The sequence below is a fragment of the Octopus bimaculoides genome, chromosome 7 (genome assembly GCF_046866305.1).
Source record: "Octopus bimaculoides isolate indiv1 chromosome 7, ASM4686630v1, whole genome shotgun sequence".
Classification (NCBI taxonomy): Eukaryota; Metazoa; Mollusca; class Cephalopoda; order Octopoda; family Octopodidae; genus Octopus; species Octopus bimaculoides.
This window is the reverse complement of record NC_142934.1, coordinates 29643994-29670713: the sequence shown is the minus strand read 5'-3', so window position 1 is coordinate 29670713 and position 26720 is coordinate 29643994. Positions and strand designations below refer to the sequence as shown.

The 26720-nt window shown below is 38.3% G+C and overlaps 1 protein-coding gene and 1 pseudogene across 1 annotated transcript in view; one reads left to right on the top strand and one right to left on the bottom strand.

Moving 5' to 3' along the window:
• Positions 1 to 5399: 5399 nt before the first annotated feature.
• On the bottom strand, positions 5400 to 6432 carry LOC149134633 (uncharacterized; annotated as a pseudogene).
• Positions 6433 to 18812: 12380 nt separating this feature from the next.
• The window catches only part of LOC128248350 (uncharacterized), a 32281-nt gene continuing 24373 nt past the window's right edge, over positions 18813 to 26720 (top strand). Inside the window, 2 exon segments of the mRNA XM_089355445.1 lie at positions 18813 to 19075; positions 20245 to 20263. Coding sequence (XP_089211571.1) covers positions 18813 to 19075; positions 20245 to 20263 — 282 coding nt within the window.

Here is a 26720-nt window from a genome sequence, read left to right as displayed (position 1 = left end):
TCACTCTGGATCTTGACAATGGTGTTAAAAGGGCAACCTTTGAGCTGCATTTTCATCTTGGGGAAGAGATGTAAGTTTTCAGGTGCTAAATCTGGCGAATAGGTGGATGTGGAAGCAATATCATGCTGTTGGGGTGGGGGGGTGGCGTGAAGCCTTTAAAAGTGTTCATGGGAGACAACCCAAGGATCGGAGAGGATAGGAACTTCCGGTACTGGTGGAGAGGATAGGAACTTCCAGTACTGGTGGAGGGGGTGATTAATATTATTCGTTTTGTTTATAAACTTTTTGATTTTTATTCCAAGATTTGTTAGTTTAATTTTAGGATGGGATAGGTTAGGATTGGTATCATTTTGTTTAGTCGATAGTACCATGGTAGATAAAGCAATTAAGAGTATGAAGACAGGGAAAGTCCCCGGCCCGTCAGGAATCACTGCAGAGATGCTTAAAATATCTGGCAGTGTCGACTATAGCCTAGTTACCCGTATTGTTAACCAGGTGATACACGAAGGAGTCATACCCAATGACTGGTGTAGCAGCACCATAGTCAACTGCTACAGAGGTAAAGGTGACGCTTTAGATACAAATAATTACAGAGGTATCAAGTTGTTGGATCAGGTAATGAAAGTAACGGAGAGGGTCATAGCCCAACTAATTAGGGAGAGAGTCAGTTTAGATGAGATGTAGTTTGGGTTCGTGCCAGGGAAAAGCACCACTGATGCTATATTTCTGGTAAGACAGCTTCAGGAGAAATACCTAGCCAAAGATAAACTTCTGTACCTGGCTTTTGTTGACATGGAGAAAGCCTTTGACAGGGTCCCCCGATCCCTTATCTGGTGGTCAATGAGGAAACTTGGGATAGAAGAATAGTTAGTGAGAGCTCTGTGAGCCATGTACAGGGACGCTGTCAGTAAGGTGAGGGTTGGCAACAAGTACAGTGAAGAATTCCAGGTAGAGGTAGGGGTCCACCAAGGTTCAGTCCTCAGCCCCTCCTATTTGTCATAGTCCTCCAGGCAATAACACAGGAATTCAAGACAGGATGCCCCTGGGAGCTCCTCTATGCTGATGACCTTGCTTTAATTGCTGAGTCACTATTAGAACTAGAGGAGAAGTTTCAGGTGTGGAAGCAAGGACTAGAATCGAAGGACCCTAGAGTCAACCTAGCTAAAACCAAAGTCCTAATAAGTAGGAAAGTAGACAAAACACAAACCCCTTCAGGTAGATGGCCCTGCTCGATCTGTAGAAAAAGGCGTAGGTAGAAACTCTGTAAGATGTACCCAGTGTAAACTATGGACACATAAGAGGTGCAGCAATACCAAAGGAAAGCTAACTAGGAAGTTAGTTATTGTATGTGGCAGATGTTCAGGAGCAATAAACACTGAAAATGTGCAGAAAGCAACTTCTGCCACTTTCCAGGGAGAAAAACTAGAAGTAGCTGATAGCTTCTGTTATCTAGGTGACCGAATTAGTAGTGGGGGAGAGTGCACTGAATATGTAGCTGCTAGAATATGAATAGCCTGGGCAAAGTTCAGAGAGCTCTTACCTCTGCTGGTGACAAAGGGCCTCTCGCTCAGAGTAAAAGGCAGACTGTATGACGCGTGTGTACGAACAGCCATGCTACATGACAGTGAAGCATGGGCCGTGACTGCTGAGGACATGCATAAGTTTGCAAGGAATGAAGCCAGTATGCTCCGATGGATGAGTAATGTCAGTGTGCATACTCAACAGAGTGTAAGTACCTTGAGAGAAAAGTTGGACCTAAGAAGCATCAGTTGGGGTGTGCAAGAGAGACGATTGCGCTGGTATGGTCATGTGGCGAGAATGGATGAAGATAGCTGTGTGAAAAAGTGCCACACCCTAGCAGTTGAGGGAACCTGTGGAAGAGGTAGACCCAGGAAGACCTGAGATGAGGTAGTGAAGCATGACCTTCAAACATTAGGCCTCACTGAGGCAATGGCTTGTGACCGAGACCTTTGGAAATATGCTGTGCGTAAGAAGAACTGGCAAGCCAAGTGAGACCATAATCCGAGGCCCACTTATGCGTACCTTTCCTTCATTGGACACTAATCTCCGCTTGCGAAGACCTGTTGAGGCAAGTGAAATCAAAATCGAACCAAATTCGATGACTGGCACCCATGCCAACCTCTTCTTCATTGGACACTAAACTCTGCTTGTGAAGACCTGTTGGGGCAAGTGAAATCAAAATCTTGATGGCACCTGTTCCAGTGGAGCGCTAAGAGCACTCTCTGAGCATGATCATTGCCAGAGCAGCTGTCAGGCTTCCGTGCCAGTGGCACGTATATAGCACCATTTGAGCATGAACTTTACCAGCGTCGCCCTACTGGCACTTGTGCCGGTGGCACGTGAAAAACATTCAAGCAAGGTCATTGCCAGTGCCGCTGGACTGGCTCTTGTGCAGGTGGCATGTAAAATACACCATTTTGAGTGCGGCCGTTGTCAATACCGCCTGACTGGCCTTTGTGTCGGTGGCTCCTGTGTTGGTGGCATCTAAAAAAAGCACCCACTACACTCTCGGAGTGGTTGGTGTTAGGAAGGGCATCCAGCTGTAGAAACTCTGCCAAATCAGATTGGAGCCTGGTGTAGCCGTGTGGTTCGCCAGTCCTCAGTCAAATCGTCCAACCCATGCTAGCATGGAAGGCAGACATTAAACAATGATGATGATGATGATGACTATTATAAACCGCTTAACATTAACATCCCCTTTTATATATCTAACTCTAAAAATACATACTGATCTAGAAATCAAACAAACTAATCTTCTAAAACTACAACTTACTCAATCAAATAAAATATGTAATTCAACAAACAACCTTATAACATTAAAAATTTCCCATGAAATAATATAACAACAATTATTCAAAATTAAATACATAAATATAATTTAAAAAAAAAAGAAACTGACATTAACATAATACTAAAAAAATTTCTAATTTTAATTTACCCATAGTAAAATAAATTAACTTTTTCTCTAAACCCACAACCTAGTATTTTTATATAAACTAATTTTACTAAATTAAAAACTAACTCCCCTAATGTATCTAACATTCAAAATAAATATTAACAAAGGAATAATATGTAAAAACAATAATAAATTTTCATTTCTTTTATTAATCCTTAAAACCTTTATAAATCTTATCATTTGACTGTGATCAACTCTAACATAAAAAATTAGATTATATAAACCTCCCCAAAATACCATTATTACACTAAAAAACAATAAATAAATTATATATATATATATATATATATAGAAACATACAATATAATTTCCCTAATTAAATTAATAAATGGAGGAACCACTATATTACAAATATACAACAAAAATATTAATAATCTCATCATAGGATTAGAATTAATTATACCCCCACACAAAAATAATCTTCGACTATTGATTTTTTCATAAATTAAATTACCTAAACAAAACAACCCTTAAGAACATAATCCATGACAAACCATTATCAAAATAGCCCATTCTCAACCAACAATAAATCCTCTAATTATTCCTGCTAATATCACCCCTATATGACCAATAGAAGAATAAGCAATTAATTTTTTTATATCTCTCTGACCAACACAAATAATAGAAGTTAACTCCCCTCATAAACAAACAACAAGTAACATAATTATATAACTTCTACCCCAAAACTTAAATAAACCTATAAACTGTATAATTCCATAACCTCCCAACTTCAACAATACCCTAGCCAAAATTATTGATCCTGAAACAGGAACTTCCACATAAATGAAAACAATAAATAGGCAACTTCACTAAAAAAGCCAATAATAATCCAACAACTCAATATAACCTAACATTATTAACAAACAATAAGCTAATTACATTTATTCTATAAGATCCCTCTCAATACCCTCATAATAATAAACATAATAACAAAGGTAAAGAAGCTCTAACTGTATATAACATCATATATATACCAGCTTGTAACCACTCAGGTTGATACCCCCAACTTAAAATCGATAATAAAGTAGGAACTAATGAAATTTCAAAAAACAAATAAAACATAATTAAATTCTTTACTAAAAAAATACAATTACTACAAAACATAATACTGAAACACAAAAGAAAAAAATCCTTACTTTATTATCTATTCTTTTTACTGATTTATATCTAGATAATAACATTAAACTACTTGTCCAAAATCATAATAAAATCAAAACCCTTGATATTTTATCAAAAAACAAAAAACAAAAAAAAACTCTCTTATTCCCCTATAATCAATTTTTAAATATTTTAATCTTATAAATCTAAAACTCATTATATATCACAAACATAATTCTCACTTTAATCAAAAATTTGAAATAAGAATATAACAATTCCTATTAATATACCTATAATTTATAAACCCTCAATCTTAAAACGTAATCATTTCCATGTAACTGAATAAATCTAACTAATAATGACAATCCTAAAGTAGCCTCACAAACCCCAAAAACAACCACAATAATAACCAAATATAAATTTAAACTAATTATACCTAAAGAAAAAATATAGAAAAATCTCTTAATGTCAACACCTCAAAACCCAATAAAATATTCAAAATATGTTTTTCATTGAAATGATAATACAAACAACCGACATATATATATATATATATTCCTATCAACAACAATTATTTATAATCATACAAACGTCATAATAGTTTAAATAAAACATTTGTCTTGTAAACCAAAATTAAATATTAATTCTTAATAAATATATATATATATATATATATATATATATATATATATATATATATATATATATATATATATATATATATATTAATTCTTAATAAATTTTATATATATATATATATATATATATATATATATATATATATATATATATATAGTTTAAACAATAATAAAAGCTCAATAGGGTCTTTTCATCCCTTTAAACAATCTAAGCCTTTTCGCTATAAAAATTAATTTCTAATAAATAAAATAGAGAGAGTCAAATTTTCATCAAACCATTCATTCTAGCCCCAATTTATAGAGCAAATTATTATGCTACCTTAGTACAGTTATAATACCACAGCTGTTAAATATTAATCACCGAGCAGGCCCAACTCTCTATTAAAAAAACTCAAAGGGACGTGTTTTTGATAAACAGGCAAAATTAACTTTTGCCAAATTCCTTTACTTTACTTAATTTATAACATGTATATACATATATTAATAACCTTAAATTTCAATATATTAAATTATTAACCTAATAAATATACTGAACACAATAGTACTCATTTTAACATTATATTTTTCTTTAACCAATTCAAAGAAATTTATTTAATTAATTATAAAAAAATTATATTTAACACAAATATATTAAAATATCAATTAAGAAAAAATATTAATTCAACTTTCCATGAAAGTAATTAATTTCAGATGGAAAACTCAGACGAGGAGGTCATGCCTGTCTTTAGGCTTTTGAATGAAGAAGAGATCGGCCTGAATCTCCTTCCACTAGGGATTGCATGTAAGTCAGTCCTGCCGTGATGGCAGACAAGGGTCATTGCATCCTGTGTTCTTTCATGCATATATCGGGGACTTCCAGTGAATGTGGAAGGCAAGATGAAAAGTCTTCCTATGCTTGTTGGAGCAGCATCATTGTTGATGGCATCTTGGAGATGGATGTAGCTGTCAGAGCGCAATTTTTGTTGATGTGATCTGATGAAACACAATCTCTCTGATTCCATTTTTGCGCACATATCAACTGCAAATTGATAAAATAGATCTCGAGACTGGTGGAGGTGATTACAGGAGTTGTTTTGTGTCATAAATTGGTATGAGTAGAAGTTCATGCAGGATACTGGTTTGTTGAGATATTCATTACGATTTTGTGGATGTTGCTGTGGTATACCGATGTGGTAGCCACCCTCACCGTAAACAAACAGAAGTGGATACTGAAGTGTGTCGTATGATCGGTGTGTTTCTGTAATTCGTTGGAGGGTGGTGTCACGTCGCCTAAAGACAATGTCTCTGGGATTGTGCTGTTCACCGTGAAGGAGTACAGCTATTTCATTGCATGTGGGTGCATTGTAACGGCCTGCATGTTCTGTAGATGGTCTTTTCTGAGCATCTATGCTAACATTGAAATTAGAAGAAGCTTCTGTTTCCAAGGCATACTTGAAGCTGTGTATGTAGCTGTTTGTCTGGTGTAGAAGGTCTTGTGGTTGCATTATCAATTGAAATTTAGTACCATTGGAAATGGTGTTTCGTTGGGTGGCTTGTTCATGTAAATTTACATACAAAGTACTGTTGAAGGAATTGAGGATCTTTATTTTCAGCAGGTTTGAGTGATCCTATCCTATGGTAAACCTGTCCCTGCACTTTGAAAGTTGGCATAAACCCACCTTCTTGAACAACATTAGCGCTGAAAGATGTCATTTGGAATGCAGTTGTACTTGCGGATGTTATTTAGGAAATGTTTCGACTCTGTATTTGTGCCAGTGTAGAGTGACTTTAACAGCTGTGGTGGATCCTGCAGCGGAGTGGGATTAACTGTTCCATTAGCGCAACACATAGCAGGAGTTTCTCTGGACCACTTATTAGCATTACAGAAAGAGTAAGTGATGGACATATTTCCAATGTTTATATCTGGGTGACAATCATAATGAAGGTTAGGGTTGAGTTTCTGCAGCTCGTGCAGCAGCAGTTGAGGCAGCAGCAGTTGAGGCAGCATCAGTTGAGACAGCATCAGCACTTTGTCGAATTTGACGGTGGTGTTGAGTCTCTGCAGCAAGTGCAGCAGCAGTTGAGGCAGCATCAGCACTTCGTCGAACTTTACGCTGGTGTAGAGTCTCTGCAGCTCATGCAGCAGCAGCAGTTGAGGCAGCATCAGCACTTTGTCGAATTTGACGCTGGTGTAGAGTCTCTGCAGCTCGTGCAGCAACAGTTGAGGCAGCATCAGCAGTTCGTCAAAGTGTACGCTGGTGATCTGTTTGGAGTGTTCTTGAAGTGGCTGTACGTTCAGCATTTTGTGATCATCTAATGTCAGTTTCAAATGACGATTCATTTGCCCTTCTTGCTGATGATGTTGCAGCTTTCACAGTTTTGCGTCCAATTGAAGAAGTCTTTCTTCGGGGCATGATCTAAAATAAGCACGATGAAATGCAGTGAGATACACTGTGAAGTATGAAATATTAATTGAATGGTTATTATGTAAGTGTAGATAATTTGCAAACTTGCAACTGCTGCAGTAATAATGAAGTGGTATTAGAACGGTAAATGTGTCCACTAACATGATGTTAGTGTTATGACATGAAAATGGCAACAGTTGTGAAAGGCACAGCGAGAGAAATGGTAATAGGAAAGGAGAAAGTGGTAATGAAATGCGTTGGGAAAGTTATCGTTTGTGTGGACATGAATTTTGGGTGTTGTTTGTCAAGGCATGTCTGGTCTGCCATATAGATTGGATAGGGAAAGGGTTAATGAAAGAGCAATTGGATGAATTGATTAGGTTTGTTTATTTGTGCTGGTGGTGTCGAAGCTGCTGTTGATGTTGCATGTGAGTGTAGGAATGGTCATAGGCAAGTTAGTCGGTGTGCAGGTCCACATGAAGGAAGAAGGAAAAAAGTATCGTTAAATTTGTATGTGTGCAGTGGTACGCATTTCAGTAAGAAGTGAAAGAAGTGGGAGTGTTATCGCCTATTGTTAATGAAAGAAATGGAAAAGAATAGGAAATGTAAGAAATGAAGCGAATAAATGTAAAAGATTGCTCGGCGCCAGCATTAGGGAAGAAGTATGGAATTATTTGGAAAGAAATGAAAATGTGGAAAGTAGGAGTCGTGACAGGGAATAGAAAAAGGAAGGTATTATTGTAGCATAATTTGAATGTCCGTGATGGAAGACATATGAATGGGCTGGAAAAGAAAGAAAGAGAATAGTTAGGAGTTGATATGCAGGTGTAGCTTGAGACACTAATGGAATTACTTTGTGTTTGTAAGACGTCGTGCTACCACTGAACAGCTATTTGCGAGAAGCTGTTACATGGTGGCGCGCGTATCAGTAAGGAGTGGAGAAAGTGGGATTGTTTTCAGTCGTTATCAAGAACCCTGTTCCCCTATTGTAAATAAAAGAAATTGAAAAGAGATGAAAATGTAAGAAATTGAGTGAAGCAATGCAAAAGATTGCTTGGCGTCCGAATTAGGGAAGAAGTATGGAATAAGCGTGAAAAAAGTGAAAATGTAGAAATTAGGATTAGGGAGATGGAACTGAGAAGGAAAGGTATTATTTGTGCATAATTTGAATGCCCGTTATGGTAAATATATGAATCGGCTGGAAAAGAAATGAAGGAAATTGTTTTGAGTTGATATGCAGGTATACTTGTAGACAGTAACCAAATTGGTTGTTATTTGTAAGACGTTGTGCTATCACTGAACAGGTATGTGCGAGAAGCCGTTACGTGTGACGAACGCGTGCTAGAAATAGCAGTGAAATATTTCATATTTCATTAGTAAAATGAGTTTAGGAATGATTGTAGGTAAGTTATTAGGTCTGCAGGGCCGCATTATTGAAGAAGGCGGAAAGGAAGTCGGTAAAATGTAATGCGTGCACTGGCACGCGTTCAGTAAGGAGAAGTATAGAAAGTGTGAGTGTTTTCACTCGTTATCAAGTACCGTGTTCCCCTATTGTTGCGGAAAGAAATTGAAAAGAGATGAAAATGTATAAAATAGAGAACAGGTATTTACGAAAAGTCGTTACGTGGTAGCAACGCATGTTAGAAATATCAATGAAATGTGAAATATTGATGCAATTTAGAAACGAATTCAGCAGAATGAATGAATGTGCTTTAGTTGGTCAGTATTGCTTTGATATAGCAATGTTGTGAAGAGAGGATGATAGAAATTGTAAGAGGAGAGGAGACAGTGATTATGAATTTCGTTCCCAATGTTATTTGCCTGGAAATGAATTCTTTCGTATATATAAGAAAGCAGTCAGCTAGAAGGATGAAGATATCAGTGGTGCTATAGTGGTGTGGGATCATTTTAAGTCTCCGTACGCTAGGAAGGTTAGAGGTGAAGTGGATGACAATATATTTCACTTGAGAAGGTAGTATCTGGTTAATATCTGTTACCGTGTTCCATTGTCCCCTAGTGGGAAGTAAGTTTTATTTCACTGTGGTGGTAAGGAAATGAGAATGAGATGTAAGGGGGCAATATTTTTGAGATAGCGGTTAAGTGGTGCTATTGTCGTGTGGGGTTGTTAGAACGGTGGGTACGGTAGGAAGGTTACAGTTGAAGTGGATGACAATATATTTCACTTGACAAGGATGCATGTGGTTAATGTCTGTTACCATCTTCCATTGTATCATCATGACAAGTAATTTTTATTTGCTTGTCGTGGTACTTAAATGAGAATGAGATGTAAGGGGACAATGTTTTTGAGATTCCGGTTCGAATGTAAGACAGGTCTGAAAGGGTTCTCAACAGTTATTCGTAGCTGTGGTAGAGTGTTTATGAGGGGTGTGAAGTCCCCATGAAGGGGTGTTTGTAACTTCTAAGAAGATGAAATTTTAGAAATATTACTTTGTTTGTGTGTAATATGTATGGTCAAAATTTCATCAACATCAAAAATATATGAATTTTCATGGGGTTATGGCCGTTATGCATAGAATATAATTTCCAAATTTACATGTATGCATATAGATCTATATCTATATATGTATCTATACATATACGTGTGCATATACATGTATACTTATACATCTGTATATATATATATATATATATATATATATATATATATATATATATTTCAAATATTTAAAATCTACAATTAAGAGCCCTATCTACTCGCTGACATACCCACCCCTACCCATTTTCCTTTATTCAAAAATTCTTATCGCTCCTTAAAATTATGGCTTTTAAGTGTTGATTTCTCAGCCCAAGAATTACAGCGTGATGTGCTGCTTGACTGGTCCCCCCCTCTCTCTCTCTCTCTTTATATATATATATATATATATATATATATATATGATGATGATGATGATCTTTTCTCCCGCCATGCCTCTGTCTACCCCTCCATCCTCTCTCTCTCTCTCTCTCTCTCTCTCTCGTAGTTTTTCCTTAAGGTCTTCAGGTTCTGGCTATATATAAATGAGAAATCCATTCTAAATTATCTCAATCCCTTCTCTCCGCTGACATACTACGACGAAGTCTCCAAGATGCAGATAAGATAGAGATTTTTATTTATTTACGGCCTCAAACATCTCATACCTTCGCGCTTTAGTTTGCCCTCTATTATTTATCTTGTTTCTCTCCATGAAATTCAATTGAATTCAGTTGTTGTCTTAAATTCATACTTATTCATTTTCTAAGCTTCCTAAATTCATGCTACGTTATATTCTATTCACCTAGAATTCATTGCTCTTTTAAAAATTACGATTTATGCATTGTTGTCGCTCAAATATTTAAAATCTACAATTAAGAGCCCTATCTACTCGCTGACGGTAACCCGCCCTCCCACCCCCTCCACCGGAAGTTCATTCCTCTGTCATCCTGTCATCCTCGGCTGTCTCCCGGAACCCATCTAGTGGCCTTGGCCATCCTCTCCCCTACCTTTGGGTAGCGCATTAAGTTTGAGAAATGTTTGCAGGTTGTAGGTACTGTTTTGCTTTTGCTTATGAATTCTTCCAATTGCAAGTTTTCTTTTCAGCTACACGACACTGCTTTTCCCCTTCCCAGGCTACAGGCCCACACCCCCAACACCCATACTGTTAGGATTGGCACTCTCAACGTCGGCACGCTGAAAGGTAGATCTGGTGAAATTGTTGAGATGCTTGAACGGAGACTCGTAGATATGTGCTGCATCCAGGAAGTAAGATGGAGAGGAGGTTCTGCGAGGTTCCTCACAGGCAAAGAACACAGGTACAAGATTTTCTGGGCAGGGAACACTGACGGGGTCGGGGGCGTAGGAATACTTCTAGCGGAGAAATGGGTGGATAAGGTAATCGAGGTCGTTAGAGTAAGTGACAGAGTACTTAAGATCAGACTAGTGCTTCATCATAGATTAGCTACTGTCATCTCAGCCTATGCACCTCAACCGGGGCTACCAGATGGTCTGAAAGACCAATTCTATGACACCCTCTTGCAAACTACCTCGTCGACGAGTGACAGGGACCTTCTCTTTGTGGCTGGAGACTTCAACGGTCATGTCGGACGTCGTGCTGGAGGCTTCCATGGCATACATGGAGGCTATGGCTTCGGTTCCCGCAACGAGGAGGGAACCAGACTGCTGGAGTTCTGTGATGCAACCGATCTTATGGTCTGCAATACCAACTTCAGGAAACCTGCCAGTCACCTAGTCACCTACCGCTCCGGCAGACACTCTAGCCAAGTCGACTACATCCTCGCCAGAAATAGGGAAAGAGGGCGGCTTATAAATGCCAAAACCTACCCTGGCAAAGAATGTACCCCACAACATAGATTAGTAGTTAGCGACTTTGGGATCAAGGCAAAATGGGTGCCCAGAATTAGACAGGCTTGGAGGAGAAGGGTGGGGAAGCTTAAAGACCCTGCAAACGGACAGAGACTTAGAGACAAGTTACTTGAAGCATTTAACGAAATAGAAGGGGATATAGCATCATACAACGTGGAAGACAATTGGAGATTTCTGCGGGACAACCTGTTGAAAGCCACCGACCAGATTTGTGGGTGGTGTAAGGTCCCCTCCCGACCCAGAGTAACGTGGTGGTGGAACAAGGAGGTAGACAGGGCTATTAGACAAAAGAAACAGGCTTGGAAGGACTGGAAGAACGGTGGTAGCAGGGAATTGTACCAATGTGCCAGAAGGGAGGCTAGGCGACAGGTTTATTTAGCCAGAGGGGAAGCAGATAAGGAAAGATTTGCCAATGTTCTGCGCCGTGAGGACCAAAGACTCGAGGTATTTCGTGTTGCAAGACAGTGTAGGAGAGAGAATAGTGATGTTGTAGGAGAGAAATGTGTTCGCATGGATGATGGTATGCTTGCATTAAATGAGGATGCAAAGAAAGAGGTCTGGAGATGCCACTACGATAGATTGCTTAATAAAGAGAATGAATGGGAGAAAGAGAGCCTGCCGTATGTCGACCCAATAGAGGGACCAGCTATCCGAGTTGATAGTACCAGGGTAGATAAAGCAATTAAGAGTATGAAGACCGGGAAAGCCCCCGGCCCATCAGGAATCACTGCAGAGATGCTCAAAATATCTGGCAGTGTTGGCTATAGCCTAGTCACCCGTATTACGAACCAGGTGATACACGAAGGAGTCATACCCAATGACTGGTGTAGCAGCATCATAGTCAACTGCTACAAAGGTAAAGGTGACGCTTTAGATACAAATAATTACAGAGGCATCAAGCTGTTAGATCAGGTTATGAAAGTTACAGAGAGGGTCATAGCCCAACTAATTAGGGAGCGAATCAATTTAGATGAGATGCAGTTTGGGTTCGTGCCAGGTAAAAGCACTACTGATGCCTTATTTCTAGTGAGACAGTTGCAGGAGAAATACCTAGCTAAGGATAAACCTCTGTACCTGGCTTTCGTTGACATGGAGAAAGCCTTTGACAGGGTCTCCCGATCCCTTATCTGGTAGTCAATGAGGAAACTTGGGATAGAAGAATGGTTAGTGAGAGCTGTGCGAGCCATGTACAGAGATGCTGCCAGTAAGGTGAGGGTTGGAAATGAGTACAGCAATGAATTCCGGGTAGAGGTAGGGGTCCACCAAGGTTCCGTCCTCAGCCCCCTCTTATTTATCATAGTCCTCCAGGCAATCACAGAGGAGTTCAAGACAGGTTGCCCCTGGGAGCTCCTCTATGCTGATGACCTTGCCCTAATTGCGGAGTCACTATCAGAACTAGAGGAGAAGTTTCAGGTGTGGAAGCAAGGTCTAGAATTGAAGGGCCTTAGAGTCAACCTAGCTAAAACCAAAATCCTAATAAGTAGGAAGGTAGATAAAACACAAACCCCTTCAGGTAGATGGCCCTGCTCAGTATGTAGAAAAGGAGTAGGTAGTAACTCTATAAGATGTACCCGGTGCAAGCTATGGACACATAAGAGGTGCAGCAACATCAAAGGCAGGTTAACTAGCAAGTTAGTTTTTGTTTGTGGCAGATGTTCAGGTGCAATAAAGACTGTAAACAAACAGGAAACAACTTCTATCTCATTCCAGGGTGAAAAACTAGAGGTAGTCGATAGCTTCCGCTATCTGGGCGACCAAGTTAGTAGTGGGGGTGGGTGCGCTGAAAGTGTAGCTGCTAGAATAAGAATAGCCTGGGCAAAGTTTAGAGAGCTCTTACCCCTGCTGGCGACAAAGGGACTCTCACTCAGAGTAAAAGGCAGACTGTATGACGCATGCGTACGAACAACCATGCTACATGGCAGTGAAACATGGGCTGTAACTGCTGAGGACATACGTAAGCTCGCAAGGAATGAAGCCAGTATGCTCCGTTGGATGTGTAATGTCAATGTGAATACCCGTCAGAGTGTAAGTATCTTGAGAGAAAAGCTGAACATTAGAAGCATCAGTTGTGGCGTGCAAGAGAGACGATTGCGCTGGTATGGACATGTGGTGAGAATGGAGGAGGATAGCTGCGTGAAAAAGTGCCACACCCTAACAGTTGAGGGAACCCGTGGAAGAGGTAGGCCCAGGAAGACCTGGGCTGAGGTGGTGAGGCAAGACCTTCGTACATTGGGCCTCACCGAGGCGATGACTACTGACCGAGACCTTTGTGCGGGTGGCACATAAAAGACACCATTTCGAGCGTGGCCGTTTTCGTGCGGGTGACACGTAAAAGCACCCACTACACTCTCTGAGTGGTTGGCGTTAGGAAGGGCATCCAGCTGTAGAAACTCTGCCAAATCAGACTGGAGCCTGGTGTTGCCATCCGGTTTCACCAGTCCTCAGTCAAATCGTCCAACCCATGCTAGCATGGAAAGTGGACGTTAAACGATGATGATGATGATGATGATATACATCTATATATATATACATCTATATATATATACATCTATATGGGCTCCAAATACATATTATAGATAATTAATTATATTCGAATTAACGCTTTAAAATCAAATCAATAAAATAAAGCATATGCTGCATTCAAAATAAAATAAAATAAAATAAAATAAAATAAAATACAATAGCGTGTATGTATACAAGGCTATCCACAACATATATATATATATATCTACATGTAAATATCTATATATATATATATATCTATATATATAAATATCTATATATATATATATGTTGTGGATAGCCTATTGTATTTTATTTTATTTTATTTTATTTTATTTTATTTTGAATGCAGCATATGCTTTATTTTATTGATTTGATTTTAAAGCGTTAATTCGAATATAATTAATTATCTATAATATGTATTTGGAGCCTATTTTTCTATTTAAGGTTTTCTTCGATATTTTTTAATAGGGTGTATCTGTATTAAATTTATTTGGTCTGTGAATTACACATCATTGACCGTTAATTGAAACGACCAATCCATGGCCCTTATTTGAAACAACCAATCAGACGAATCCATGTGTTTTAAATTTTAAATTTTATATTACTTTCGATTGCATCGTTATCCTTCCTCCATTTCTAACAAAACTGTCCGATGAACGGGAACGTGAAACTCAGAGTAACGTTTTTTTTGTTATATTTCTGCTGCTTTTAAATAAAGTATATATATATATATATATATATATATATATATATATATATATATATATATATATATATATATATATATCTATATATATATATATCTATATATATATATATATATATATATATATATATATATATATATATATATATATATATATATATATATATATATATATGAAAGAAGGTTTGAAAATGCACTTATTTTAAAGATATTTATTTACTTAACCGGTTTCACTTTTTTATAAAAAGATTATCAAAAGTCTTTGAGAATAATAAAAAATGTTAAAAAACAGTTTGAGTATTAAAATGCATATATACATTCTTTGATGATAAAATATATTTAAAGTATAAAGCTTTGTATGAACTTTGTAGTGTTACATACTGATTATCACACATTCTCTGATAATAAGATGAAAATGTTAAAAACAGTGTATGAAAATACATATATGGAAAAATACATATACATATTCTTTGATAATCGAATAAAGTTGAGGAGGAACTGACCTGGCTTTTTTCTCTTGTGTATATTGAGGGAATGTTTTGCTGCCTTAAGAGACAGTATGACTGGCTAGCTGGGGTGGCAGGGAAGAAGAGTTAAAAAGGATTTTTTAATTTTTGGTTGGTCTGTGACTTAGTCTGTCATGGTTCACTGGTTTTTGGGACTGGTTTTGTGCACATCTCTATGTGTGTTTGTGTCCGTGTGTGTATGTGTGAGTGTGTAATTAATATTTGTTAGGGTGTTGTGTGTGCGCATGTGTGTGTATGTGTATATGTGTTTGTTCGTGTGTGTGCGTGAATGCGTTTGTGAGTGCGTGTGTATGTGTGTTTTTTGTGTCGGTAGGGATGTTAGATGTGTGTACGTGAGAGTGTGCGTATATCTATTTTTCTGAGTATGTATGTGTTGTTTTAATCGTCCTTGTGGTGTGTGTGTGAGAGAGAGAGCAACCGTATGTATGTATGAGTGTGTGTACATATGTGTGCGTCTGTGTGTGTATGTATGTGTGCATCTGTGTGTGTTCGTGGGAGTGTTTTGTGTGAGTGTGTGTGTACGTGAGTGAGTGTGTGTCTCTCTCTGTCTGAGTGAGTGTGTTGTTTTAAATACCCTTGTGGTGTGTGTGTGTGTAAGCAACCGTATGTGTGTGTGATGGTTGATATGTATGTGTATATCTGTATGTGTGCGTATGTCTATTTGTGTTGTGTGTTGGTGGGGGTGTAGTGAAACTACTTATCGTCTTTTCTACCTATCGCCGTTAGATACAAAACTGCTATCGCCATTCTTCTCATTTAAATATAAAGAAACGCGAGCGTAGCGGAGAACATCTCCTTGTCATCACGTGACTGATCAATATTCGAATCGGCAACTTCTTCGAACCGTTCCTGCCAGAACGCAAACTGACCAATCACAGCCCTTAATAAGGTCACGTGATAGTGTTTTTCTATTCCCGTCTTGGAGCCCCCTTAACGCCTTAAATAGAGCAACTCATACCCAGCAAATTCGTTTCGGTCCAGTTTCTCTTAGAGACTGTTCCGTGTACCACACGACAGCAGCAGCAACAATCAGCCAGCGACCACTTCAACAGCTTCGTCCAGCCAACGATGACCACCGCCGTCGCCACATCAGCAACACGATTCTACGATTACTACCAAGCAGCCTTTTCTCCACCAGCGTCTACACGACTTACTATGTACACCAATCCAAACCACCGCAGCACATCTCTCTCTTCGATTCTGTTAGGTGACTCAGCTTCACCACGATAAATAAACAGACAAGAATCTCAGCCAGCGACGAACATCTGTATAACAAGAATCACGTCGGGGTCACCAATTGTAAGGACGACCGTGCGAACTCATAAAAGGAGAAATGGTGACGAATGGAAAAACAGAGGACTCCTTTTATTTAAACGTGTCACACGGTCGAACACAAAATAATATATCTGAGATGATATACATGATACGTTATACTACGATAACATATGTGAATTCGTAAATACCAGTAATGAAGACTATAGAAGGCAACCGTATAAGATGAATAACAGTGATATTTATTATGGCGTTAAAGATGTATGTCTGTGTGTGAGCCTCCCCAACTTTCACATACAGACTCATACTATTGTGTACACAAGAACTGGTATAAAATGCTCTCGTGTTATTGACTCTCTTTCTATCTGCTGTAATAACTCACATACACACACGTATCACTCACATACATACTTTTCTTTGTACGACGGCCTGTCTTTGATTATGTTCTTATATGTCGCATACACACTCACACACAGACATTCATCTTTAACGCCATAATAAATATCACTGTTATTCATCTTATCTCTGTTTTTCCATTCGTCACCATTTCTCCTTTTATGAGTTCGTACGGTCGTCCTTACAGGGGTGCTGTGTGTGTGTGCGTGAGTTTGTGTGTGTCTCTAAGTATGTTTGTGTTTGAATTGTCATTGTGGTGCGTTTGTGTGTGAGGGAGCAACTGTATGTGTGTGCATGAGGGTGCATGTGTGTGTGAGCATGTATGTGTGTGTTGTATTTATTAGGTGTTCTTGTACGTTGGGTTTATCCAGGTGATGTGTATGTGTGTTCCGTGTATGTTGGTACTGGGTATGCGTTTGTATGTGTGTGTATGTGGGTATGGTTTGTGTAGTTTCCTGGTGTATATGTGTACATGTGTGTGTGCGCTGTAATTGTGAGTGATTAGTTTTGTTTGTATTGTTAGTACAGTATGTGTGTGTATACGTGTGGGTGTGTTTGTGTGAGTGCGTCTATGTGGCTTGTATTTGTCGGGGAGGTGTGTCATTGTGCGTGCATGCTTCTGTGCATGTACGCTTGTGAGTGTTTGTTGGGATTGTATTGTGTGTGTTTTTCTTTTGAGTGTGTGTGTGACATTTTTACTAGGGAACAGGCGTATGGTGTTTGTATGTGTGTGTACATATGTATGCAAATATGCGTGTGTGAATATGATTTGTGGTTGCCGGAGTGGTGTGTAGGTGTGTGCATATACCTGTTTACATATGGGTGTTGGTTGTGGTTGCTACAATTGTATTGTAAGTGTATATATGCATGTGTTTTTTCTTGAAATGTATGTGGGTTTGTGTTCTAGTGTGGAGATATTGTGATTGTGTGTATGTGTGTAAGTGTTTTCGTGTCGGAGGTTTGCATTGTATTGGTGTGTGTGTGATTTTGCGTATCTGTGTGTCTTTGTTTTGGGCGTGCACCTGGGGAGGGGGCTTTTGTAAGAGTATGTTGAGCTGTGGTATGTATTTTTGAATAAGATTATTTTCCCTATTTATTCGTGTTTGGTCAGTGGTGTTGTCTGAGCATTGGTATAATGGGAAAACTAGGAATTTGGAGGACTTGTTTTGTGCACAGAGATCTAAGTGCCCACTGAGTAGTATCTGTCTTGTGGTGGGATCCCTCAATTGTTGGCGGTGGACTGTCATCCTTTCTCTGAGAGTAAGGCTCGTTTGCCCTATGTATTCTTTGTGGCACCCTTCACACCTTATGGCATAAAGTAAATTTTTTGATGTGCAGGTGAAGTTATTTTTTATGACAAAAGTGTGTCCCGACTGGAATCTGTATGTTGTTCCTTCCATGAGGTATATATATACATAGTAATAGTTTTATATTTTGGTAGACACCTTGTAGTATGTTGCTTAAGCCTGTCCATAGTATTTAGCTACCTGATTTACTTCAGGAATTTCTTTGTGTCCGTGGAGGAATTCATGAGACTGTTTATTCAAAATCACTATGATTGTTTTGATTCATCATGCACCCATACTTTACTGGTCAGATGCTGTACAATTATTTGTCATGCATTATTTGTGCAGATGCATCCCCTCAGGTGACTTTTCAAATAAGTACCTGATTTTTTTACTTGTCATTTTGCTTATTTCTATAACAACAAATTTTTTAGTGTAGCATTCCGTCTGTCTCCATAATGAACTGAGATAGAATAAAAGAATTCTTCTCATATAAGCAATAAAACCATAAAAATATATAATAAATATACAAAGATAAAAAAAATAAGGAATCAAAGAATACACAGGGTCCTTAGGCTAAATTTGGCAGTTTACATAAAAGGAAAAGAAAACACAATATCCCATCCAAACTTAAAAGTATTTTCAAAAAATACCAGCTAGATTATGGCTGGGAGATATCAGTTTACTCAGAGTAGCACCCTTAGCTTCCAACACAGTCTCAAAAGAGCCTTAGAACCCATCAAATGCATTCTTCACTGTGTCTCTGGTAAGATCTTTGACAATTTTCTTGATCTTGGTTACCAGCTTGGCTTTGGTGTTACATGCAGTACAGTTGGTGCTTTTCTCAACCATGCTTCTCACATAGTAATCCATGGGACTACAACCAGAGCAATTACAAGGCCCAAAATTGGGGCTGGTGAAGTCATGTAAATTCTCTGACACCCACTTCTAATCCTTTCTGGAGTTATAACAAGGAGCTGAATATTGCTGCTACACATGGCCTTCCAGCAGCAATCCTATCCAGCAAGTGTTTGACCACCGTCCTCAGCAGCTTCATATAGCCATCTGAATTGAATATCAAGTCTGTTCAAAGATATGAGGCAGCACGACATAATCCTCACTGGAAACACACCCAAAGGCCATCACAGTTTGGAGGAACTTAGTTTTCATGATATTTGGGACACCACATGGATTGTGACATCACATGGATTGTAAGCCACCCGTTGTTTTGGGTGTTGTGCAAATGGTCCTGGTAGAAGAACCAAACCATCTCTGGCTCAACAGGATGTCTTAGCTTGTTCAGTAGCTTCATTGCCAGCATCAAGTGGTTCTCTTTGGCCTTGGTTGTCAGTATTTGTCTCTTGCATCTCTTGTACAAGTGGTAGCAAAGGTTTTCATTCAGGACCAGATTCAATGTGGTGAAACTAACATCCTTCTCTGTGGACTTTTTACAAGGAATAATGTGTGGATAATCTTGCAGTCAGCCTTTCAATGGCATTCATTATAGTAGCTGGTACTTTGACAAGGTATAGTGATTTTATCACTCATGAGTGAGGCACAGAGTCAAAAGGTTTCTTGTAGTGTAACCACATCATTAAGAGATTGTGGCAATGTTGCTTGGCTTCCTTAAGGACAGCTTTGCTGAGGAGAAGCTGTCCAGCATAGCCCCAGACTCCTTTCTTTCCTCCTGCCTGTTCATCAGTTATTACATCATTTGTTTGGCAATGGTCTTGGAGAAACATATTCAGACAGCCTGTGTACAGTTTGTACTTGACATTCAGACATGCAATAGGCCGATAGCTTTTGGCCACACGAGTCTCTTTGTTCTTGGGGATAAGAGTAATCTGTGCAACTGTCAACCAATCTGGTATATCTAACTCACCGTCCATTTCCCTGTAGAACATAAGCTTTTTTATACCAGTAGCTTACTATGAGGTCTCTCCCAAAAGATTTTCCATTTGGCAGTTTCATAATAATTGTCAGGAGTGTTTCACTGGTGATGTTATATGTTTTGGGAGAGGTGTTTACACAGTACTCACTTTGTGGGTCATTTAACCATGTTGCATTATGGTTGTGTTCTTTGTTTACATTCCAGATTCCCTATCAGAATGACTGTAGGTCTTCCTGGAGAGGTGTATTTACTATCCTGATAGTGTGCGTATGTGTGTGTGTGTGTGGGGGGGGGGTGTGCATGTATGCATGTATGTGTGTATGTCGTTATACCATTTTATTTTGAATTTTTAAATATTTCACTTTAGAACATTCAGTATGATGCATAGAAGACAACATAATGCTTTTCAGTCATCTGAAGCCCAATGCTTCAGAAGTCAAAGGGCTTGAGAAACACAAGAAGCAAGTGAGGACAGGCTCCATCTCAGAGACAACAAAATATTGTGGAGTCACAAGAGCAATAAGAAGTAAGACTTCAGTTTGAAACAACCAAGTAAGCCCACTTGAGGTAACAAGAGACACCAGAGCAGAAATGATGGAAATTGGAGTCTCAAGCCAATAGACAAGCCAACTTGAGGAAACTCAAGACACCAGAGCAGAAACAACAGAAGTTGGAGTCTCAAGCCTATAGAAAAGCCCACTTAAGAAACCAGGTCTTAACAGAACAACTTCAAAGTAACGCAGCCAAAAATTCTTGCTCCAAAGAACAGGAAACATCAGAGCAATGACAAATCAGGTTGTTATGCAAAGTGGTGACTAGCAGACTTTAACTACAATCTGACACATGGCCATTACAATAGATGTCTTCTGAATACATTTGCATACAGTATAGACTGGGTTGAAGGCTGGGTGACAACTAGTATGTATATATTTACAAGAAAAGGGCTGACAGTAATTCTTAAATTTCAGCTAATCAGCTGTCATCATGCTAAATTAATTTAGTTTTGAGAAAGGTTTTTTATGGTTGGGGGTAGAGGAAAGTGTGGTGAGGATATTTCTGAGGTATGATACACAGAGGAGTATTAAAAATGATTTCAGTAGCTTCATTGCCAGCATCAAATGGTTCTCTTTGGCCTTGGTTGTCAGAATTTGTCTCTTGCACCTCTTGTACAAGTAGTAGCAAAGGTTTTCATTCAGGACCAGATTCAATGTGGTGACACTAACATCCTTCTCTGTGGACTTTTTACAAGGAATAATGTGTGGATAATGTTGCAGTCAACAATGATTTGATGCTCTCTGGTAGATTAATTATATTTGGTGTGAGAAATTTTTCTTATTGTTTAGGGTCTTTAGAACATATAATGGGGAGTGGGACAGAATAATGTTGTAACAACACTTAACCACTAGTAAAGCAATAGCATAAATACTTGAATTAAGTAGCTATGGAGAAATATATCTGAGTATGTTATTGTTCAGGTTCACTGGAGTGTATATTTAAAATTGGGTCTAGAAGATAGTAAACAGAGCACATATAGGTCATTCAGTCAAAATTTCTTTTAGGTTAGTTATGCTGCTACAGTTTTGGTTGCTATTGAATAGTACATAAAAGATCTATAAAAAAAGTAGGTTAAATTCAGAGGCTTTTGTTTAAGAGTTGACTCTAAGAAATACTTGAACTGACTTTGAAGAAAGGAGTGATTACTCTTACTTGGTGACAGCTATGTTTCTTTCAGAGGGGGAAAATACTTCTAATCTCTTAACTCTTTAGCATTCAGATTATTCTGTCAAGTGTAATGCTTATGTATTCACATTGTTTTGAATTATCCATGCATTATCTCATAGCTTTGAGATTTTAATGATATAATTGCTTATTTTTAGAATGACATTGTAGTAAAGGTGTAAGAGGTCAGATTTGGCTGGTTTGAACAATAAACAGGTAGAATATTTGGGTCAGATATGGCCAGTTTAAATGCTAAAGGATTAAGGGATTGAATTTTATAACATTTAAATACAGAGAAACAGGGAAGAAGAAAGATAAGAAAGGAGAAGAAAGAAAAGTGTGTGTCTGTGTGGGGGGGATAAAGCAGTGGAAGATGGAGGGAGGGGACACGCACCCCACAAAACAAATGGTGTGCTCAGCCACACTCCATAGTAATGACTGTGATGATGTTGGCATGGAGAATGGTCAGCAACACTTGCTGCAGCAGCCACTTCATCTTGTTGGACTTGTCTCTGGGTTTGCAGCTGATTCTGCAAGGTCATATGTCATCCTTTTAAGGTCAATAAAATAGGTACTAGTTGAGCACTGGGGTTGATCTAATTTACATAGCCCCTTCCCTTAAATTTCTGACCTTGTGCCAAAATTTGAAACTAATATTTATATCATCATCATCATCATCATCATCATCATCATCATCATCATCATTTAGTGTCTGCTTTTCATGCTGGCATGGGTTAGACAGTTTGACTGGAAATGGTAATCTAGAGAGCTGCACCAGGCTCCATTCTGATTTGGCATGGTTTCTATGGCTGGATGCTCTTCCTAACACCAACCACTTCAAGATTGTAATAGCTACTTTTTACATGCAGCATGGGTGCCAGTTCCTATAGCCCCAGGATGACTGAAGTCTTGTGAGTAGATTTTATGGATGGAAACTGAAAGAAGCCCATTGTCATCATCATCATCGTCGTCATCATTGTTTAATGTTCACTTTTCCATGCTCATATGAACAACTATGTTTTCACTTGGCTTGATGAGTCTTCTCAAGCATGACATACCACCAAAGACCTTGGTCATTTATCATTGCCTCCATGAGGTCCCACATTCAAAGAGTGTGTTTTAATTGCCACCGGCATGGGTGCCTGTTATGTGTCACCAGCATTGGCTACAACTATGATTTCACTTGACTACTTCCTCTTGTTCTTCTTGTTCTTGTTCTTGTTCTTCTTCTTCTTCTTCTTCTTCTTCTTCATCATCATCATCATCATCATCATCATTTAATGTTGTGTTTTCCATGCTGGTATGGATAGGACAGTTTGACAGGAGCTGGCATGTCAGAAGACTACACCAAGCTCTGTTGTCTGTTTTGGCATGTTTTCTTTGACTGGATGCCTTCATAATGCTAACAACTTTACAGAGTGAACTGGCTGCTTTTTACAACACCAGCAGCAGTGAGGTTACCAAGTAACTTGCAGGATAAGACCTTTCAATTGGTGGGGAGTAATATTGAGGGACAGAAAAGGTCATCTTGCATTAGAAGAGACACATGGCTACCTCAGAAGGAGATAGATAGATAGATAGATAGATAGATAGATAGATAGATAGATAGAGAGAGAGAGAGAGAGAGAGAGAGAGAGAGAGAAAGAGAAAGGTAGTGAAGATGTGACAGAGAGGAGGGGGAAGAGGCCATACACTCAAGTTACAGAAATTGAAGAGGGTGGCTAGGTGTGTTAGTTCACAAGGTTTCAAAAGGAAAGTGGGAGCTAAAAGTAAGGGAGAAGGGAAGGGATTTAACAGGGGTATATTGTGTGCAGGTAAGTATGTGGGGAAAGTAGAGAAGAATGGAGAGGAGGGAGAAACAGTGGTGGTAAGCATGGGTGAGTTGTGGGAGAGGGAGGGGTCGTGGACATGGATTTTAACTTTGTTGGATGGATCTTCTCAAGCACAGCATTTCACCAGCTGTCTCAGTTCTTAATCATCTCCTCTGTGAGGCTCAACATACAAACACACAGGTATATTTATAAGTGAAGGTGGCTGGACATTTATACATCACACACACACACACACACACACATACACGTAAAAATAAATACAAACATATATACATTCCCATATACAAAAAATACACCCATCCCCTAATCGTTATCAGAGTATCTGTGTAAGTGGAGTCTAGGTCAGCTAGTTTGTGGGCATTGAGTTCTATAAATTGTGATAATGAAGTCAAAATATTTTGGAATGTCTTAACAGAGGAAGGTTTGTGTAATGGATGCATTTCCTATTATGCAAACCTGAAACATACATATTAGATGATTTAAAAATACCACTATTTGATTTGACTTCATTATTACAATATCTACATCATATACATTTACATATACATGTGTGTATGTGTGTGTATATATATATATATATATTGTCAGCAAATCATAAATCCAAAAGAGAAGCACACTAATTTTTAGAGCAGTAAAGTAATTAGATGAAGATAGTTATGGCCAGTCTATGGGGTTACCCAGGGTTTCATGTCCATAAAGCGGAGAGAAAAGACCTCATAGCTAGTTAGCTAGTTGTTGAAAACATGGACATAAGAGACGGGTTAAGTGAAAGGGATTGTCTCCCTTAGACCACTATCTGTAATCGACACGGTCAGCTTGTAGGTTCCAGGACTTTGATAGGAATCTCCTGAAGTGTAAGCAGGGTCTGAAGACTTCTGTCCTGGAATTTAAAATGTCCCCTGTATCAAGGGAGTTCTTTAATATTCTCGCCCATTCAGCTATGCACAGCTTGCAATGCTAGCTGATGTAGGAGCCTGGTTTTACTAGGATCTTCCATTAGATTATGTGTGAAGTCCCTTCATTCTTCAGCCACCAGGGTCTGAAGAAATGCTATAAAGCTAAGCACTTTATGGACGTGAAACCCAGGGTAACTCCATAGACTGGCCAATACTATCTTTATCTAACACACACAAATATATAAAAGGTAAAACATTCACCACTTAAAAGTGGATGTTGTATTAGAACATACATATACTGCAATATTTTCCAAGAGAGAAAACTCTCATATGGTTATTTGGTGCATAAAAAAACATTATAGCTATCGCCAGTGGTAGACAATCACTGCTATTTCCGCCACACACATTGTGCATCTCTTTCATAATATACTTGATGAGAATTAAAGACGTATTTACCATTACTGCTAATAATATAAATAGATCAATAGAAAGACCCTACAAAGTATCTTTAAAAGGAATTGAAAGTTATTTACTATCAATACACATTAACTATATAGATCGATTGATAGAAAATCCCTTCATAATATTTCTGGCTGAAATTGAAGGTTATTTACCATTAGTATTTGTAATATAGATAGATCAATTGATAGAGAGACACACTTAATTTTTCTGATAGAAATTTAAGGTTATTTACCATTTGTACCTATAAGATAGATAGATAGGTGATATTATTATCACTAAAAGCTTTTCAATTCTGATGGTAAAATTGGCTATGTGGCTGTGAGGGAATGGATGAAATGTAAAGTAGTGTGTGAGTGGGGTGTATTTGTGTGTGCGCAATCAGTATTTATGTACAAACAACATATTGATTTCAAATTTTGACAGAAGGCCAGCAATTTCTGGAGAGAGGGTAAATTGATTATATTGACCCCAGTACTCAACTGGTACTTATTTTATCGATCCCAGATGGATGAAAGGCAAAGTCAACCTCAATGGAATTTGAACTCAGAATGCGAAGATGGGCAGAATGCTGCTAAGGACTTTGCCAGGTGTGCTTATGATTTTGCCAGCTTGCTGCCTTAACAGACAGTAAATATTAGAAAATATAAGATTAATTTAATGCAGTTAACCAATAGTTTATAAGAACCTACATGATGAAAAGTAAACAGATGTAAATAAATTTTGTTATTCTTTTCATACACAAAATAACAAGGAGATTATCCTAACAAATTGGAATTTGGAATTTTCAAAATATTGCAATTCCTGGAATAAAGCATTAGTTGAATGAAGTATTTAGTATAGGATTTGGAAATGAAACAGAATATTAAAAACAAGATTATGAAAGACTGGAAAATTGGAATTAAGAATTAATGTTCCCCAGCTGGCAGTACTGAGCAGTATGAGCAGTACTGAGCATGAAACAAACTTGTCTCTTGTAGAGGGTCAGCAGCTGAAGTATTTTCTGAGCCTAATAAAAAGGCCCAACTTTTTGAAATGTATTTTGTCTATTCTATATTTGTGAAGGTGTGTGGCTTAGTGGTTAGGGTATTCAGCTCACGACCATAAGGGCAAAACACTTTATTTCACGTTGCTCCAGTCCACTCAGCTGGCAAAAATGTGTTGTACCTGTAATTCAAAGGGCCAGCCTCGTCACATTCTGTGTCATGCTGAATCTCCCTGAGAACTATGTTAAAAGTACATATGTCTGTGGAGTGCTCAACTACTTGCACATTAATTTCATGAACAGGCTGTTCTAGTGATCGGATCAACTGGAACCCTCATTGCCCTAACCAATGGAGTGTCAGTTTATTCTATATTTTTGAGATGAATATTTTATATTGGGACATATAGAGCTTGGAAAGATTTCAATGATTTTAGTTAAGAGTTACCTTTTAAGTCTGAAGGTGTTTGGCCCAAACTTTAGGGTGTTGCACTAATGATCATAAGTTTATAGTTTTGATTCCTGGACCAGGTGGTTCATTGTGTTCTTGAGCAAAATATCTCATTTCACATTACGCCAGTCCATTCAACTGTAAATGAATTCCAACAACAGCTGGAAAGTTAACCCTGATACAGACCAGCATCCCATTCGGGTGGAGTGTTGTCATCTCAGCCACTTATATGCCATTGAAACTCTGGTTTATGTTCCCTTGATATGTGTTGTAACTGTGCAGAAATAAGGAGAGTTAAGTGTTAAGAGAAAATAAATTGAAAGATTAAGCAGACTCAATGT